The sequence below is a fragment of the Esox lucius genome, chromosome 5, assembly GCF_011004845.1.
Source record: "Esox lucius isolate fEsoLuc1 chromosome 5, fEsoLuc1.pri, whole genome shotgun sequence".
Lineage (NCBI taxonomy): Eukaryota > Metazoa > Chordata > Actinopteri > Esociformes > Esocidae > Esox > Esox lucius.
In genome coordinates this window covers 14,567,977-14,587,182 of record NC_047573.1, presented here as the reverse complement: position 1 = coordinate 14,587,182, position 19,206 = coordinate 14,567,977, and the positions used below count along the sequence as shown (strand labels likewise).

The 19,206-nt window shown below is 40.0% G+C and overlaps 1 protein-coding gene across 6 annotated transcripts in view; it reads right to left on the bottom strand.

Annotated features, from left to right (window-relative positions):
- ca10a (carbonic anhydrase Xa) overlaps nucleotides 1-19,206 on the bottom strand; it is a 244,402-nt gene that overhangs the window by 119,552 nt on the left and 105,644 nt on the right. For all 6 annotated transcript variants that reach the window (XM_020046251.3, XM_020046252.3, XM_034292467.1 and 3 more), the window contains one exon: nucleotides 13,903-14,045. In XM_020046251.3, the coding sequence (XP_019901810.1) occupies nucleotides 13,903-14,045 (143 nt within the window). The remainder of the gene's footprint in view (nucleotides 1-13,902; nucleotides 14,046-19,206) is intronic.

Genomic DNA, 19,206 nt, shown 5'->3' with positions numbered 1-19,206 from the left:
ACAGGTGTACATCTGAAACATCAAATACACCAGCGTAGATGCATCTGATACATCACCAGAGATATCAGATACAAGAGATACATAATTCACCTGATCCATAATGACATGTTTGCAGGTGGTCATATGCCTCTCAAAGACACAAAATCTTTCTGGAGAACAAATTATTGCAGATCATTGTAATTTGGTTGTTGTTATTTGAGTAAAAAGAAAAGAGAGAAATCTTGGCCTGTCATATAAAATAAAATAAAAATAATTGAGAGTTTTCAAGCAGAGCTTGCTAGGTGTCTGAAGACAGAGTGAGATTGACACTACAGGAACTTAAACGATTGGCATGTCTCTCCTATTTGACAGAGTCAAATTGCTAATTCAGGAAGTCAACCAGAGATTATTAATATCTTTCTCCTATTTGCTCCATATTAAGTCACTGTCTCTCTGTAATGGCCATGCTCAAATTACAGAGATATCTTCATTTTCTCAACACTGATCTCTGGTAATTGTGAGGGAGCCACACAGTGACATGACAGACTATCTCTATCACATACTATGTTGGGGCTTATTGTGTTTGGGATTCCGTGCATGTACACTGTACTCAGGAATTAATGTGTCTTTATAAAACAGGCTACATTTCAATATAGGATACACACAGAAATGGAGAGAGCACTGTAGACACATACTTTACAGAGGTTCATTTTAGTAGAGGTTGTCTTCTTGGAGAAGAAAAGGACAGGCAGATGGCATGAAATAAAACAGAAAACGATATTTCCCAAGACAAGCATTAGAGAGAAAGAGTGAAAGTGAGAGAGAGAGAGAGAATGAGAAAGTAAGATAGAGAGCAAAAAGAAAAGGAAGGGACATAGGAGAGATCGATAGAAAGAAAGAGATTGAATGACACATAGCATATCAATAGCAGCACAATTTTTGCCTCTCTAGATAAAAGCATCAGACTCCTTGTGAAGCATCTCTATCCCTACATTAGGACCAGAAAGATGGACACATACAATTGTATTTGGAGAGTAGGCGCAATACAATTCAATCTGTGTCTGCGCTAACCTTGTAAATGGACAACATATTGAACTGATAATGAAAGGAAAACCCCACAGTAGAGGACTAATAGGAGACTGGCAAAGAAACAGAGAAAGGGGGAAGAGCAGATAAGAAGAGAGAGGGCGGGAGAAAGAAGGATAGTTAATTAGAGAGAGCGAGAGGAATGAGAGTAGACAGGAGAGCATGAAGAGGGGAGAGAGAGAATACAGAGATTTACCAATGGCCCTATGTTGTCTAAGTGGAAACAGAAAAAAAAGAGAGGGCAGTGAATGAACTCAATGAATAGCAGCGACGGTGTATGACGAAATACCTTCATTTCTCTTTAAATGGGCCTCCTTGAACATTTCAAAGCCACTATCCCTGAACAGACGAAAGGCAAAATGTTCCCAGCAAAAAAAGACAAAAAGAAAATACTTTCACAAAAGGAAATGCATAAATGATAATATAGTCTGTGTTTGTGCTGGAACCACTCAGATGAGCATAATATACATTTTTGGGGATACAGCGTGTTCATCTTTTATAACCCGCTGTCAGTGGGTCCCTCCCTGAAGTGCATCCCGACAGCTCACATAACCATTTCATATGCATCATAATGTCAACAACGTTAAATGCATCATAACCACAGGACTGAGATTTACACTAGGCCCATGGTAACTATCCACTATCCCGGGGACTATACAGATTGACAGTGTAGCCCCTAGCAATTTGGTGGAATAAGACCTTATCTAATGTCTAATCACAAATGTTCAAAATCATTGATATCTGCCTAAGCATGTGTGAGGAAAAACTGCTCAGAAATATTATCAACTGAGGAAAAATGCAGAAAAGAGGGGATCTAGTCATGCATGGATCCTTGTGTATGAAATGGCCTCACACAAAGGCAAAAACCTGTCATACTGATTCCTAGAACTGACGTATTACAATAACAACCCAATACCCTCTCTCTCTCTCATGCATTAAGCCTGTAATAGCACAAAACCGAATTCCCATTGAAATAAAGGTTAATATACAGTATTTTAACAGTATATTCACAACAGACTCAACAGTAGAGGGACAAAAAACAAAACAAGAAGGGGTATACAGATGCCAAGGATCATTCATGTTATAATAGGGTGACTTGAATTCACAGCTGAATTAGTTTCAGTATCAGTCTTAACAAAAAAGATTGGGTAACACCTTCCCATAAGTTGAAACTTATTTTTATGTAACTGCTATGTAGATACATACTAGCAACCGTGTTTATTACAATGTAATACCAGATTATACCTGATTATATGTATAATGATTATAGCAATAGGTTATTACAAAACATCCTGTAGGATGTAATTCCAAGCGTGTAATTTCACAATTTCTTGTTACACATGTGAAGAAAACATTTTGGAATTACACTATTGCAGCTGGCTCCGTTGCACCATATAAATAACTACACTGAAGATGTTGTCTCTGTAGCTAATCCTAATGTAGATGTCAGTCCTACCGCTAGATGCTAAAGTACTTGTCACTCCAACTGCTAGATGCTGATCCTCAAACATAGCCTGCCCTCCAGATTTCAGATGTAAGAGCAATTCTACTTACAGATTGCGCAGATACATACAACATATTATGCATCTTGCCAAAAAAGGGAGGTTTGAATCAAGAAAGGTGGCTGAGTGCATCTAAACACTACAAAACAGGCTAATTTCCCATACTGCCTGGCAACAATGTTTTCTTCAAACAATAAAATGCTATGTATGAACAATGTCACTCCTTTGTAAGTATCTTAATGGTCACAATTATGTGTTCATTTTGTATCCAAAATATGTAAAATAATTGTCTTTTATGGTTTTGCTGTATTCTGTATTTTTTTCTAATCGTATGCAGAAACCACAACAAACCAGCACTATCATTCTGTCATATTATTCATCCTGTTTTACAGGTTCGTGCATTGTTAAACACTCATTCTTAATAATCAATATTTATCTAACAATATTAGTAGGTTAAAACAATATTTTCACAGGTAGTGAATTACATATTCTATAACTTTTATTGAGTTTGGGTGCGCTAGCCTGTTTGGGCTATCTGAGAAGCTAGCCATGCTAACGTAACGAATATCAAATGCAAGCTAGAGTTGCATGCACCAGTTCCGTATCTATCCTTTTATATTCCGCTCAGAAATGTTTTCAGAATGTGTTTGTAATTAAGGTATTAGAATATTATTTTAGTCGGATATACATTTTCTATGTCAAACAGTTAATTAAATGCAGTTAAATGTTTAATGCAAGTTATTAGCTTACTGTCTATGGTTAACCTATAAATGACCAATATCTGTAAGATTATTGAAGTATCTTTATGGTTTTATTTGCATGCTTAACTAAAAATGTGTTCATATTCTATAGTCAGGCTTTGGGTTTGTATAGCAGATGGTGAACTAGTGTGTGTGTGTGTGTGTGTGTGAAATCAGGAAATATGAAAGCATGATAGTATGAACTTAACTGTATGATTCACCAAACATGTAACATGTAATGTATATGATTGTACAATCAGAAAGAGAGAACATAATAATAAATCTTAATAAATTCTTCCTAAACACCATTCTGTCGTATTATTTATCCTGTTTCAGAGGTCATATAATCTGCCTACCTGGTCCCACGCCTGGGACCTGTAAGAGATTCTTGGGTTTCCCATAAATTGCTTAACAAAGGTTTTAGCATTTAGTTACACTTTCTTATAAGTTGCTTATGCATAGACGTACATTTTATTTACCAATGTAACTACATGGTATTACATAGGTTTTAACGTCATGTTTCACTTTCTCATAAGTTGCTTATTCCTAAGCAGGTACATATTAGTTACAAATGAAACCACATGGTATTTACCAAGGTTTCAGCCTTTTTCGACTAAATTGCTTATTCAATGTACATAATTACATTGGTAACTACATTGTATTACAAAGGTTCTAACAGTACATTTCACTTTCTAATAAGTTGCTTATTCATAGATATGTACATACTAATTACAAATTAATGACACTGTTTTTACATAACATATGATTGAAGAAAGAATTGTAGCCAGGCAATAAGCATGGGACATTACGCTGTGGCGAGTGTTAGTTAAAGATGCATTCCACCATTTTTCAAGATTACCAAACATTTTTAGTCAGTTACTCATATGGTGTAACAGAGCCGGCTGCAAAAGCATAATTCCAATGTCTTATTTACATGTGTAACAAGATATTGTATAATTACTAAAACAAAAACTATATGTAATCACACACTCGGAATAACATCCTACAGTATGTGTAGTAATTATCTTTTTGTTTTTGTCCACAAGTGTAACAACCTACATCGATAACTCATTCTATTGTGTTATTACATTTTTGTTAATACAGTTGTTAATATGTATTTACATAGTAGTTCCATAGTAAAAAGTAACAACATGTGGGAAAAATGTTACCGAACCTTAATATATAAACTAACAATGAAAAAACTGCAATACAACATGCTGTAAAAAACGATAATTGTTGTAATTTACTTTCAAATAACATTTGAGAGTAAATTACAACGATTATCGTTTTTTCCAGCATGTTATATTGCAGTTTTTTCATTGTTAGTTTATAGGTTATTTTACACAAGGTTCTTTTACACAACTGAGTGTTAACTGAACTTCAACACTACAAAATCATGTTGTTTTTCCAGTTATTTTCCAAGCAGCAGAACACCTATCATGTTTACTCTCTCATCATCATGTTCAGATTATAAAACTCTTTCAAAGATGTTGGAGGGACCTCATTAACATTATCCAAGCAATCTTTTAGAATAGTTTGTTTAAAAATCTGTTTCCTCATGCACATTGACTGATTAATTAAGATACTGAACACGAGAGAGTCGGGGTAATTTACTTGGTTATCCCAGCTGTGATGTGGTCGGTATGAGGCGAGAGCCGAGTATCATCGGTCAGCACAGCCATGATAAAAAAGTTATTTATCATGCCCTTGAGTTTACAATTGGTTTTATTTAGCATCCTGCTTCAGTGGTTTCAACCCGTTTTTCTGGGTTTGCTTAACCTAAAAAACATAATAATTCTCTATTATAGCTTCCTGCAGAGTGCAAGCATAAAGATTTCAGTTTGATCTAATGTCTGTTTTTTTAGGTTGAGCTATATTCATGTGTTCCTAGGTTCCTAGAATGCTTTGTTGCAAGTTGACTGCATCTGAATACTTTATGTCATAACATGTAATTCACAATCCTTATTTTTCTAACCCAATTGAATCTGTAAATGGTTGGATGTATAGAATAGCACCCATTACTGAGATACTTTTTCCAGTTGATGTATCTTAGCCAGTCTTGTTCTGTGAATATTCTTCATCAAAGTCATTCTGAATTCAGATTGCGGGCGATCAAATATTACAATAGCTGGACATCCTCCCACCTGGATTCCAACTGGTGTTGCTTAACAGTAATGTAAACATGCTGACTGTGACTCGGATGTCTAGTGTAGTCTATGATCCAATGCAAATGACTAATTGGCCTTAATTAATGTGTGCAGTATGAATGTATTTACCAACTTCATGATCAGGAGTTGGGGACAAAGACTTTGTTTCTGGTGGATAATCAAAGTACGCCTATGTGCATGCTCTTTGGGGTAATGTAGGCTTTGTCAAAAGCCCTTGGGCAGTAAAAGAGTAGGGATATCCACGATTCTCTAGTCTTTTCACTTGGATAAAAAAGTTAGTTATTGTCACCTAAACTGATTATATTATTATATCAATGTCATTCATGAATGAAAGAAAAACTAAAGTTTTTGTGCCATGAAATGAAATAGCTTTGGCATCTTCAGTCTCACTAGCAATTGCTCAGCTCTTATGACTTTTCCTAGCAATTGCTAAATTGCACATTCTTATGACTATTCAATTCTTATGACTATACTAGTAGCCTATTACTGGCTAATAAAATGTTAAAATGGCCAGTGGCAATAGCCATACAGTTCATAGATGCTATTTGTGGCAGAGGTAAGAAACGCAAGTTAGTTTAACACAATACTTAATTGTGTCTAGAGAAATATTCAAACTTGGTCTGGTGTTAATGCGTGACAAATACCGACACTCAAAACATACAAACATATAGCTTCATGGCGTAGGGTTTATAGACACAGCTCCTGACGTGGGAGGCCTAAGTTTGAATCCTGTGAGGGAAAATCATTTATCACTTTTAATTGCGGGCTTGCCTGGTTCCTTTTTCTGGTTTCATTTCATACTAGATCTACACTAACCTGTCTCTCTTTGGTTACCGTCTGATGTTTTTGTGAAGCTGCAAGTGTTTTTAGTACTGCGTTGCATTGTATTGCAGGGTGTATTGCATGTACTGCGTTGTTTCTGTGCGGGTCTCCATGGAGGTTTCTCTAGTTACATCCCATCCATCCGACACTATGACAGCAGGCCTGGGGCTCACACTCATATATCTGTCAGGAGGTGAAAGACAGATGGCTGTCCTGTTTTCACGCTCTTGTCCACCTTTCCCTCTGTGCCCTACCCCCTCCTCATGTCCTCCCTACATCCCTCTCTCCTGTCACCCGCCCATTCTCCTTACCTCCCACCCTGCTCCTGTCCTCCCTAACACCCTCTGTCCCTTCTTACGCCTCCTGTTCTCCTCTCCACTGACTCTACCAATTATATAGTGTTGGTCGGTTGCCTGTTGGCCCCCCCCGGAAAAAAGATGTCCCTCAGTCTCAACAACCCACTATCTCAGTAATGACGACGGTAATTACATTACACCAACGTCAGTGTGCCCAAACTCCGCTGGTCCCTGTCCATCCCTGTCATGTCCCTGTCACCCTCATTTACTTCTCTCCCCCTCGAAATCTGTCAGCGTGCGGAGAAACAGTATGTGTGGGGCGACATGATGTTGCTCCATCCATCCTGTTATCCTCTCTGACTGTCTGTCAACCCACCAGGCCGCTACAACACTGTCATGTCTGTCCAACCTGTCCGCCTGCCAAGCTCTGCTCTCTGTCCTGATGCTACAGCTGTAAGTAGAGCCACAGCAGCCAGATGTGAATGGACGCTGTGTGTGAAGGCACCTTTGTTTGTGTGTGTGGGTGGGTATGGTTGTGTGTGGGCGTATGCATGTGTGCGCAGGCTGCCTGTGTGTGTGTGTGTGTGTGTGCGGAGGCTGCCAGAGACTGTTTCTCTGTAATTAGTGGCTGGCATATAGCAGTCCCAGAGAGTGCGGTAACCTCGTTAGAGGAAGTAATCAGTCTTCATCAGGGACATGACTCACCCATTTACTTCATTCGTCACCAACTGAATTTTGCCAATTACATGGCAGTATTTTTTTTAATCCATTTGACATGTTGGAACTGTTTAAAGCGGCATCCGGCAAACTTTGTTTTTATTAGATGTGCTATTAGGCGTTTAATGTGATTGATTGGTGTGAGTTCAGACGATGCTTATAATGATTTCATTATAAGTATTCAAAAATCTTCTCTGCATGAGTGCTGCTCTACAATCAGGTCCATATAGGATGATCTCAGCTCATTACAATTTCCTGAGCAAAACCTACAGAAGAGGTACAGAGTTCAATGGAACCTAAATGTGCTCCGGTAACTGTGTCCGTCTTCTTTCTCCAGTCTGCACTCCATTGAAGTTTGCATCTCTACCAACACCACCACTCTAAGTGAATCCTACTCCAAGTGAATAAGGATATGAATGTTTGCGAGTGATTTATGCAGGACATGAAAAATAAAGTAGACTCCAGCTCCAATCCATTCAACACTTGCTTGCCTAAAAAAAACTAGGTGACTGTTCCCCAGGGATATCATTACCAGGTTATTGGAAGGATATCAACAAACGCAACACAGGGACATTTTGAAATGATGATATAAGGACAGAAACTCAAAGTGACTAGAGCAATGTGGAATCTAAATTGCTCTTCCACACTGAATCATACAGTATAGTAGTATGCACGATCTGTTTTAGGATTTAGAATACTTTCCCCTCTACTTCATTCCCCTAATGCTTGTGAAAATGGATATGCTAACAATATCTCAAATGGATTTAGGTCCTTTAAAATTGCCACTATATTTCCAACCGCACTGACAATAATCGTAAGATCTGTTGTCTGAGGCAAGATGCGGGGGGCCTAGAGTATTAGAACCAGACCACGCATTGCAGTCACAGATCCCTCCCTCTGATCAGGAGGCTGGGGCATGAAACTGCTGTTCAGTCTCCACTCACCATGACCCACTTTGCTGTGAATCATGCTGCAGAGCAAACAACACTGCGTGAACACACGCACACACACGCATTCACCAAACGCACACACGCACACAGGATGCAGACACACCACCTATATATCCTGTCTCTCAGTACCCCACACACTCCTTTAATCTCTTCCTGCTCTTTTACATTTCTGTTTCAGGCATTTAGAGGAGCCACATACAGGACCAATAGGGGTTGAAAGCTCTGCTCCAGTGTATAACAGATTTTTCACCTTGTCAGATTGGAGGTTTAAACCAGCGACCTCTCCGTTATTGGGCCTGTGCACTAAACAATAGGCTACTTGCCACCACACTCTTCTCCTCTACCTTTGTACTGTGGTTTCTATTCCAGTTCCAACACGCAGATGGACATGCCATGGCTGCTGGCTCAGACTGTGTTTATGTTTGCGTGTGTGTGTGTGTGTGTGTGAGTGAGTTGCGTGTATGCCCACGCATTTGTTACTCAGCCAGTTATCTCTAGGTTGAGATTAGAAGAAATCCTGGCTTCAAGGCCGCTTGCATTGCTCAGGCAATTAACGTGCTCCCCATTGGAAAGCTAAAAGGGATAGCGATCCACGCCGGTAATTGCCATGTTAAAGACATCCCTGCCCAGACAGACACAGACTGAGCGGCCGGTTCGCTCTTTGTGATGTGGTGACAGCTTTGCCTGAGCTCAGCCAACCCAAACTTGTGTAATTAATTTCAAACCGCAGTTTGCATAATTTAATCTATTTGTGTGACGGTAATGAGTTTGGTTGCCTGCAATAAACATATGCGTGTGTCGCGGAGCCTCAGACGTGATGGGGTAGGTTGTGTGCATCTATTATACCTGTAATGGCTGATGACTATGAGGAACTTTTGAACAAAAAGACATGAGATACCATGGAGAGGGTCAAAACCGGTGATGGAGCATTGCATGCATTAAGCGAACTGTTTTGAAATGGAGATGAAGGTTTTAAACCGGCATGGGTTATACTTCACAGTTTTAAATTCATCAGTACATTAGCGAAAGAGCTTCTCAGAAGAGCTACAGCCGCCACAAACTGAAACTGCTGATCCCTGAAGTTACACAATGCACATTTCAGAAACACTGCCAGTGATAACAGACAATGTAGACTAATCTTGTTTCATAACCAACATTTAGTTTCTCCTTATACAAATCTTCACTTCCTTGATTCAGAAGAGGAAAAAAAAAGTCAGAGGGAAATAGAAAGTCATTATTTAGGTATTATTGAAATTGTGTATTATTACAATTATATTGTTTATTGAACATTAACACTATAAGATTATACATATAAATGCAGAGAAAGGAAAGAAGAGAAACACCTAGGCAAAAGACTATAAAGAGGGACAGGGAGAGACCTACAGAGAATATAAAGACAGAGATAAGATCAACGTCGTCCCTGACTTCCTGACGGGTTCCTCTCCTCTACTGCTCTGTCAGATCCCTGTCTAAATAATGAATAGTTAATGGCAATGAGAAGGAGCCCTGAATGGGAAGCCTAATAAATGGAGGGAGGAATCTCACATTAAATACCCGGTATTAACTGAATATTTGCTCTGTTGTAGATGAGCCACAATTACTTGAAAGTGGTTTCTAATTCATTTAATCACTTTGGTGCTAGGGAGGAAGACAGGGAAGGGAGACGGCTTTCACATTATTCAACACACGATTTAAGTCCCACTCATACTGTCTTGCTTTCCTCTTTCTCATCTTACTGTCTGTCTTCTCATTCTGGCCTCATGGAGTAATTCTTCCTTTTCTACATCCGCCTTCCTTCCTTCTGTCCGGTAATCCTTCCTTCCTGCCTTCCATCATCTTGACTTGAAATCCAGCCAGGAGACACTTCTGGAATCAGGGACTTCTGTCACTGTCTACGTCACGGCTGTATCTGCTTAAAAGGCACCATCCTTAACTCTGTGTGAGCACTTCTGTCATTCTCACTGGAAAAAGGGCTGATAAGAGATCTGTTTTGTGAGCAGTGTGATGAGAACCGGACCGGCTTGGCCAGACGTGCCTGAGTGTGAGGAGAACCGGACCGGCTTGGCCAGACTTGCCTGAGTGTGAGGAGAACCGGACCGGCTTGGCCAGACGTACCTGAGTGTGAGGAGAACCGGACTGGCTTGGCCAGACGTGCCTGAGTGTGAGGAGAATCGGACCGGCTTGGCCAGACGTGCCTGAGTGTCATGAGAACCGGACCGGCTTGGCCAGATGTGCCTGAGTGTGAGGAGAACTGGACCGGCTTGGCCAGATGTGCCTGAGGAAGCTCATCTCACACTGCTGTAGAGTTGCCACAATGAGACATGGCCATAACCTGTAATGGGACGTCATTCTGGGGGGTGTAACAAAATCTATACATAAAATAGTTTTATTGTGTTAACATTAGTTCACTATATAAAAATGTTAATACAATTTCAGAAAGCTTACAGCAACAATCCTGTAATTCCTATCTGAAAGCGATGATATTGAGATGCTCTGGCAATCTGTTGGGTGAGTTTTCTGTCAAAATAGGACCCTCCCAAGGGACATAGTTCCTCTATTCCAAAGGCGTCTGTCACTGAACATCTGCATTTTGGATGGTTTGAATATTGACACTATCCTTCCTCCCAGACAGTAGGCAGAAGGACAGAAGAACGCTCATCATGGTGTGGCATTATGTTGAGCAGAGCAGGGTCAGAGCAGGGTCAGCTGTTTAGTGCTGTGAGTTGTGTATCTGGCTAAGGCTGACAGCCTGCCAAACTGACACACACTGATCACGGATGAATCAGCACTGACAAGGTGAGGTTTGTACACCCGTGCAAATATGTGTGTGCGCATGCAGGTGCACTGTGTGTGTATAAATGTGTGGGTGTTTGGGGGGGGAAGCCAGCTCTGATGCATTGAGAGATGGAGACATAATAGAGTAGAACTCTGTTTCCCAAAAAGTTGGAACGCTGCGTAAAATGCAAATAAAAACAGAATGAAATGATGGGCAACTCATGTATCCCTACATTTAATTGAAAATAGTACAAAGACAACATAACACATTTTTGGAATTTGATGCCAGCACCACATTTGAAAAACAGTTGGGACAGGGGCATGTTTAACACTGTGTTGCAACAACTCTTCTTTTAACAATACTCAAATGTTTTCAATGGGTGACAGGTCTGGACTGCAGGCAGGCCAATTTGGACGTCATCTAAAAAAGACGTTGTCTGGATATGTTGCTCCAAAACTTGTATATATTGTTCAGCATTAATGGTACCTTTACAGATGTGCAAGTCACCCATACCATGTGCACTAATGCACACCCATACCATCACAGATGCTGGCTTTTGAACGGTGCGCTGCTCAGAAGCCAGATGGTCCCTTTCCTCTTTAGTCTGGAGGATGCAGCATCCATAATTTCCAAAAATAATTTCAAATATTGATTCGTCAGACTACAGGACAGTTTTCCATTTTGTCTCAGTCCATCTTAAATGAGCTCGAGCCCAGAGAAGGCGACAGCGTTTCAGGAAGTTTTTATATCTGGTTTCTTCTTTGCATGGTAGAGTTTTAACTTGCATTTGTGGAGGCAGGAACATACTGTGTTCACAGACAGTGGTTTTCGGAAGTGTTTCTGAGCCCATACTGTGATGTCCACTACAGAATTGGGTCTATTTTTAATGCAGTGCCGCCTGAAGTCCCAAACATCACAGCCATTCAATATTGGTGTTTGGCAATATTGGAGATTCTATGAATCTTTTATTGATATTATATACCGTAACTGATGAGATCCTTAAACTCTTTGAAATTTTACATTGTGAAACTTTCTTTTAAATTGTTGCACTATTTGCCTGTGTAGTCTTTCACAGTGGTGAACCCCTCCCCATCTTTACTTCTGAAATACTCTCTTTATACCCAATCATTTTACTGACCTGTTACCAATTAACCTAATTCATTGTGGTATGTTCCAACAGAATGTTTTATCACAAGACTTCTCTTCTCTCTTGTTGCCCCGTCACAGCATTTTTTTAAACGAGTTGCTAGCATCAAATGCAGCATATAAGAAACAATACATTTTCTCAGATTCAACATTTTATATGTTGTCTTTATACTATTTTCTATTGAATATAAGGTTTAAATGAGTTGCAAATCATTGCATTCTGTTTTTCTTAACATTCTACACACTGTCCAAACTATTTGGGAAATGGGGTTGTAATTTTGCCAGGCTGAGAAATGTCCTACATAAATTGTATAGCTTTTTTACTTTTTCTTTCTTTAAAAACATTCTCTGACTTAGAAAAATCGCAATACGTTGCACTGAAGGGCAAAACTACCAAATTGCTCATACAGAAGTGAACTTCTGTCACACTACGAATCAGCTAAATGTATACTCTATAATATAACAGCTTAAGTATCAAAAAGATCAACGTCTCACAAGCCCTAGGCATACATTTGTCGACCGCATGCTGTTACAAATGCAATACAGAACTCACCTTTCTCTGAACTCTACCTCTGGACTGCACAGATGGGTAGTATGGAATAATAACAATTCCATTTCAAAACAGAACAGTCAGAAGGATGAGAGTTACATTACCAACAATCGTTACGCAGGTAATCCTAAATAATATTGTATAATCACCGAACAAGATTAAATGTGTCCCTCAGGCTTCTCTCTCATTTATCCTCACTCCCAACTCTTCACCATTTTTGCACCTTTTTTTAACCATCCTTTCACTCTCTACTGTTTCCCATTCCCACCCACATTGTCCGGCACACCACTATTTCTCTTTCCAGTTAAATGAAGTAGTTGTGGGCTCTTTCTCTCTTGTCCATGTCCATGTCCCTCCTGCCCCTGCAGTGTCCTGAGGGTAACCCTGTACTGACCGCTGGTATGTAAGCACACCCTCATTGTAATCATCTTAACATGACACCATAAGGTCTGAAATGCAGCCCATCTGCACCCAGCTCCCAATTAGCTGTTATCATATGGCAAAGGACGTGTTTAGATGCTGAACTATTGTGCTTGGTACAGTGTCGTATCTAGGAACACAAATATCACGTGGCTAATTAATGTGGGTGTTTGTGGGTGTGTTTAATGGTTATCCTTAACAAGGGATTTCACATAAAACATCTGCTTAGTTCTGTACAGACCTCTATGGCCTTATTGTTAACTATTTGTGTTGTGTATGGAACCAATATGTACGATGGTATTATCAAGCCATACCGTGTTGTATCCATAGACTGCAATGCCACTGGTCCCTTCTGCAAAGGCCTTAACTGTGACAAACAACAGACTGTGTTCAGTTGGTGAACACCTGAAGAGTTTACTCTGCAACCTTGATCAGGGACCCATTCATGCCTAGCTCCCTGAAATGAAATATACAACAGCTCTGCAGGAACAAACAATGGTCCCTAAACAATTGATGCTTTCCAAACAAAGCAGAGTAGAACCAAAAATGCAGCAACGCCCATCAACAACAGTCAGCAAGGCTGCATCTGAAATAACTCCCTGGGTCCAAATGTATTGCACTATATTTGACCCCAGCCTAGAATAGGGCTCTATATAAGGAACAGGGTGACATGTCAGACATGTCAGAGTCCTGGTCACAAGCAGCACAATGTCAGGAGTGCTGTTGGGGACACCAAATGGGTTTCTTTACCTTGCGTCCTCCTGTGTTGAGCCGGATGGGCGTGAGGAAGGGGTCAAAGATCATGTGGCTGGTCTCGATGTTGATAGGAGACTGCCTCTTCCCCACGGAGCACAGGTTCCACGCTGAGTTCACTAGCCCCCAGAAAGACGGCACTGCAGCAGACAGAGAACACAGCACCATGGTAAACAGTTTGCTGATAATGGCACTTTAGTGGGGCACTGTGTGCTGAGCAACGGTGTTGAATTACAAAGTGAAAAGACACGAGGATACAAGAAGTTACTGCACATGCATGAACGTACAATCGAAACACTCAAGTATTTGAAGTACTTCAAACATACAATTACAACCTCACAACCTCTGCATGCGAGGACACCTAGGGGTACGTAAACATATTGTTCTCCCCACTGCCCATGACTGGAGGAGTACCTAGTTAATTGTGTCACCCATGACTTATGTACAGATAGACCTAGTACTGTAAGCCTGTGAAAACGGTCCAGAAGCCAACTGATAACCAAGGCTGTTCAGGTCTAACATGAGATGATACTTTAAGAGCTTGGTGGCAAAAGCCAGCTCCATGTAATGGTCAAACGAGGAGTCCAGAATGAGTTTCTTGCTCACACAGCTTTCTGCCCAGTTCCAGAATGAGCAACTTCCTCGCACAGCTTTCTGTCCAGTTCCAGAATGAGCAACTTCCTCACCAACTGAGGCTTTCTGAAATATGGAATGGGAGACGTAGTCCTCATGGTCCAGCCCATTTAACCTGCAGGCCCTTTCAGTGTTACCATAGCTGCTTCTGCCAGATATTCGGGATTGCTGCCCTTGATGTATAACAAGATGTTCCATCATGCTGGACAGAAGCCTCCTTGACCACAATGAGGTCTGCCACAACTGTATCAGAGGCCGTCACTGGGACAGTCGCTAACTGTGATACAGGCAGGTCCGTCTGAGCTCCACTTCACCCCACTTTCGCTAATGTATATCGATCACCCAGAAGAATCCCAAGCTGGAAATGGATATGAAAAGTAACATCATCCGGGCTTGTTCAGAACAAAGTTAGCAAATGCTATAGCTGCCTCAGATGACACTTCTGTTATAAAACTGGCAGGACAGAGTGACACAGTGTGAGAATGACACTGCTGAGAGAGTGAGATCTAGAGATAACACTATTTCTCTCGTCTCTCTCCCTTCCTCTCCTTCTCCTGAATGATGTCTTATATAAGACTTGGCCACTGCCGACAGGAACTTGCATCTTGCGTGTCTGGAACGATGTCTTCATTGTTCCTAACATTCCCCACAAAATAACTCATTTCCACTTCGAATCACAGATAGGGTTTCATTAAGAATTACACAATGACCTCCACAAGAAAATGCTAATTGAATATTTGTTCTGTGAATTCCACCACTGGATAATCCCATCAATTTGAATAACACCTTTGTGTACACTTGGCCCATGTCGCAGATCACAGATGAATCTTGTTTAGTAAACAACTATAAAGTCGAGTCAGCATTTCTATCCCCCATTGGGACCGATCACTCTGCTCATCATCAGGTCTAGTAAAATCATGACTAAGATTCCACATGGGGAAAATGTGGAAACACATGGCAGTGAATTAGTAAATGTATTTGTCACATTATTAACAAAATGTTGAGGCTTCATTCATTTTCCATGTGTATTTTGGTAGGTTTCACACAGCTTAGACCAGCTGGTGGTCACTATCATCGTCAAGTCATGTTCAAAAACTTGCAGAGCAGAGTGGTGAAGTGTCAACATGCAATTCTGCGTGATATATTTATAACCGCTTGACCATATATAAATTAGCATATCAAGACATCCCTGGCTGACGCTTAAGCTCAGTCACTGACCAGCTTCTCGTGTTCAACTGGAATCACAGAATACCCCATGGACTCCAGCTGGACTGGGTTTTGTGAATGCGGTTTAACATGGGGTGGAAGAAGTTAGACTATGTCCACTACATACACTCTACCACAGCAAACCGGAGAGAAGGCAATCACGTCTTACGTATAAGCCACACCACCTGCTGTCCAATGCACACACACAGCTGCATGCATACACACCCCTACCAACCCCTGTTGTCAAAACCAAATTACTCCAGTCTGCAAAACTGCCAGGAGGTGAGAGGCAGGTAAAATGACACAATAAAACATATTAGGGAGTAGTGGAGTCATCTCTTGTTTAAGGTACTATTGAATTTGCAGTAATATCTTTCCTGTGTGAAGGGAGTGGGGAGAAGAGAGAACAAGATAGAGAAAGAAGGGGGGAAAATGGCAACAGTGCTCCCGATGCTAAATCCTTAGGAGAAATGACAGGAAATCCATGTGTGGAATGAGAATTGGAGTGTGTGCAATCGATCCATTAAATCCTTGGCCCCTGTCGTAAATGTACACATAATTATTAGGCCTTGATAGATCCTTGAAAATGGCTACCAGGGCAGCAGACATCCATCACCATAGGACAGAGGCCCAAGCAGCCGTGTCAATAGCCCAACGGGGGCTTGCCTTCACTGGCTTTTGCTGGCTTCTTATAGCCCCATACCTCCCATATATCAGGCTCTCTGCTGCCCTACATTAAACACCCTTTCATTTCCTTATTGGCAAACTGTAAAAGAGGACAGGGATATATAGGCTGGCTTTCAGCCGCTGGATGGAAACATATTGTAGATGCGCGTGTGCAGGGACGAGGAGATGTTGTGAAGGCAAAATATTTCCGATCTGTCCATCATGAAGGCATCGGTGTTGGGTGTGGCAGAGAGTGGAGAGGGAAATGCTGAATTTAAGAAAACTTTTTATATTAATTTCCAATGAAACATACAATATAATTCCACAACATAAACATATTGGCAGTGTAGAAACCTTAATTATTTTTAAGGCACTTTCCTAGAATTCTATTTATTTCTACATGAAGCTGAGATATATTTTTCTACACTCCCTGCTCTGGAGCAGATAGAAAATGTTGCCTTTTCAAAGCTTTTTTTTATTATTTTGACCTGAATGCCATGTATTTTTATTGTATAAACATAACAACAAAATCATTGCTTCCAAATTAATTTGTTTTTGATACATGTAGCACATTCTCCCTGGCTGTCTAGCCTTCATTTTGATGAATGTTAGTTCACAAATATTATATAATTTAATAAGATAAACTGTAGGTCCATTACCATTTAGTTTTGACACCAACTAATGTATCTATTGCCCTATTAAATTATGTTTCCCCTAATATAGTTTTCACTACACTGAACTAAGAAGGTCTTTTGGGAAGGCTTTTCTATATCACAAGAATCTTATCACTGCTGCGTTGCTTCATCAAAAAAAAAAATGATGGAAAATAAAAATGCCTGATGTCCTCTGATAAACTTGAGCAATGTAGACATAATTCATTTCTTTTAATTTTTTTTTTTATAATTCTAGCCCACATTAAGCAGACACACACAACTATGTTTTATAAATACTGTATTATAATACTGCTATTTATCAAATCAGAAAGTGTTAATTTCACTGAAATAAAAAAATAATAAATAAACATGAATTCAATGAGAAGAGACAAAAATGTAACAATGTATCGTGTTGTCCACTGTTGTCCACTGTTGTTCACTGTAGGGATGGTACTTGCCAGGAGATTAGCTTCCACCTATCCATTCTAGAATCAAGGGTGATTGATGGAGGGCTACAGAGATAGTTATCCTCTTGGATATCCTTAAGTTCTCTCCCTGGAGAAACTCTGAAGCTCTGTTTGGGTTCTTGGTGAGCTCCCTGACCCAGGGCCTTCTTCCCGGTTACTTAGTTTGGATGGACAGCCTAAAGAGGTTTAGTCAGTGTCTCACCTCATACAGTATTTATACCCCAGTGAACTCATATTACCTCTTAAGAGTTTCCAAAGACTCAGATTAACTTTAAAATGTAAAACATAAATTGTAATATACATCACTTTGATAATGCTTGATTTTTAAGGGGTGCCCATGATTGAGGTACACGTTATTGAATAAAATTATAAACTTACATATAACTTGAAATTATTTCTTAGTTACAATATAGTGAAAGTGAAAAATCAAACTGATAAACAAGGACATTTTTTCTCAGCTGTTTTTGTTTATATTCGCCTCAGGTGTCAATGATTCTGGAGGGCGCTGCATATGGACACTGTACATATGTAGTTTAATTCAGTTTGTCTTGATTCCGTGATTCTGCCTCACCTCCCTTCTCCACATAGCAGATTTCATAAAGCCTGTTTGGCTTGATAAAAATACTGTTAAATTAAGCTTTTGCCAGGGATAATGTAAATGAGAGCTTAATGCAGGAAATTAGCTTTATGATCATTCAAAATTCAATAGCTTTAAAAGGAATCCCAGAGCCCCTATGGATGTACCTTTTGACCATGCATTATGTGATATCTGTACTTGGAGAGTATAAAGAGATTAAATAACTCAGAATAATACAGTATAATCATAAAGATAGCAAGGCATATACTATTTCTTCTGTAGTGCCATCCAGCCATGAAATCCTTCATCTCTCTCCTTAATTTCCCTCATTCAGAATTCTTGCAAAGCACCAATGATCCACTAATAGAAAACATGCATTTAGGTAGCTGTAGTTTCTCAGTAAGTTTCTTGGCTGTGTATGCAGGCTAATTAAGGTTGCAGGCAACTGCCTTGGCAGGAACAGGGTTATGTGTCTACTCTGGGCTCTCCCTATGGGTTTATTAGAGGTTGAGAAGGGTAGAGATCAGGGCAGAGCTCTGGGGCACAGGGGTCTGAAAAGAGAGAGGAGACGACACACTTTACAATTAGAAAGGATATGAATTAGACTGCCTCCTCTTCCATGGACAACAGAGAGCAGTAAAGCCTTGCTTGTAGGACAGTCTGTACTATAGAATGGTACACAACGTCATGACTTGACTGTATGGTACTATAGGATGGGTCTGTACTAGATAATGGTATTGTATAATGGGATGGTACTGTACTAGATGATGATACTGTACTAGATTAAAATATTGTACTAGGGGATGCCACTGTAATGAACAATGGTACTGTAATAGAGGATGATACTGTAATACACAATGGTATTGTAATAAAGGATGGTGCTGTAATACACAATGGTATTGTAATAGAGGATGGTACTGTAATACACAATGGTATTGTAATAGAGGATGGTACTGTAATACACAATGGTATTGTAATAGAGGATGGCACTGGTCTTACATTTTGTAGTAGGCTATATGAGTAACTAATTGAGAAATGGAAGACACATACCCCCGTCTCTCTTAGTTGTTAAATGTGTATTATGCTTTGTTCATAATTT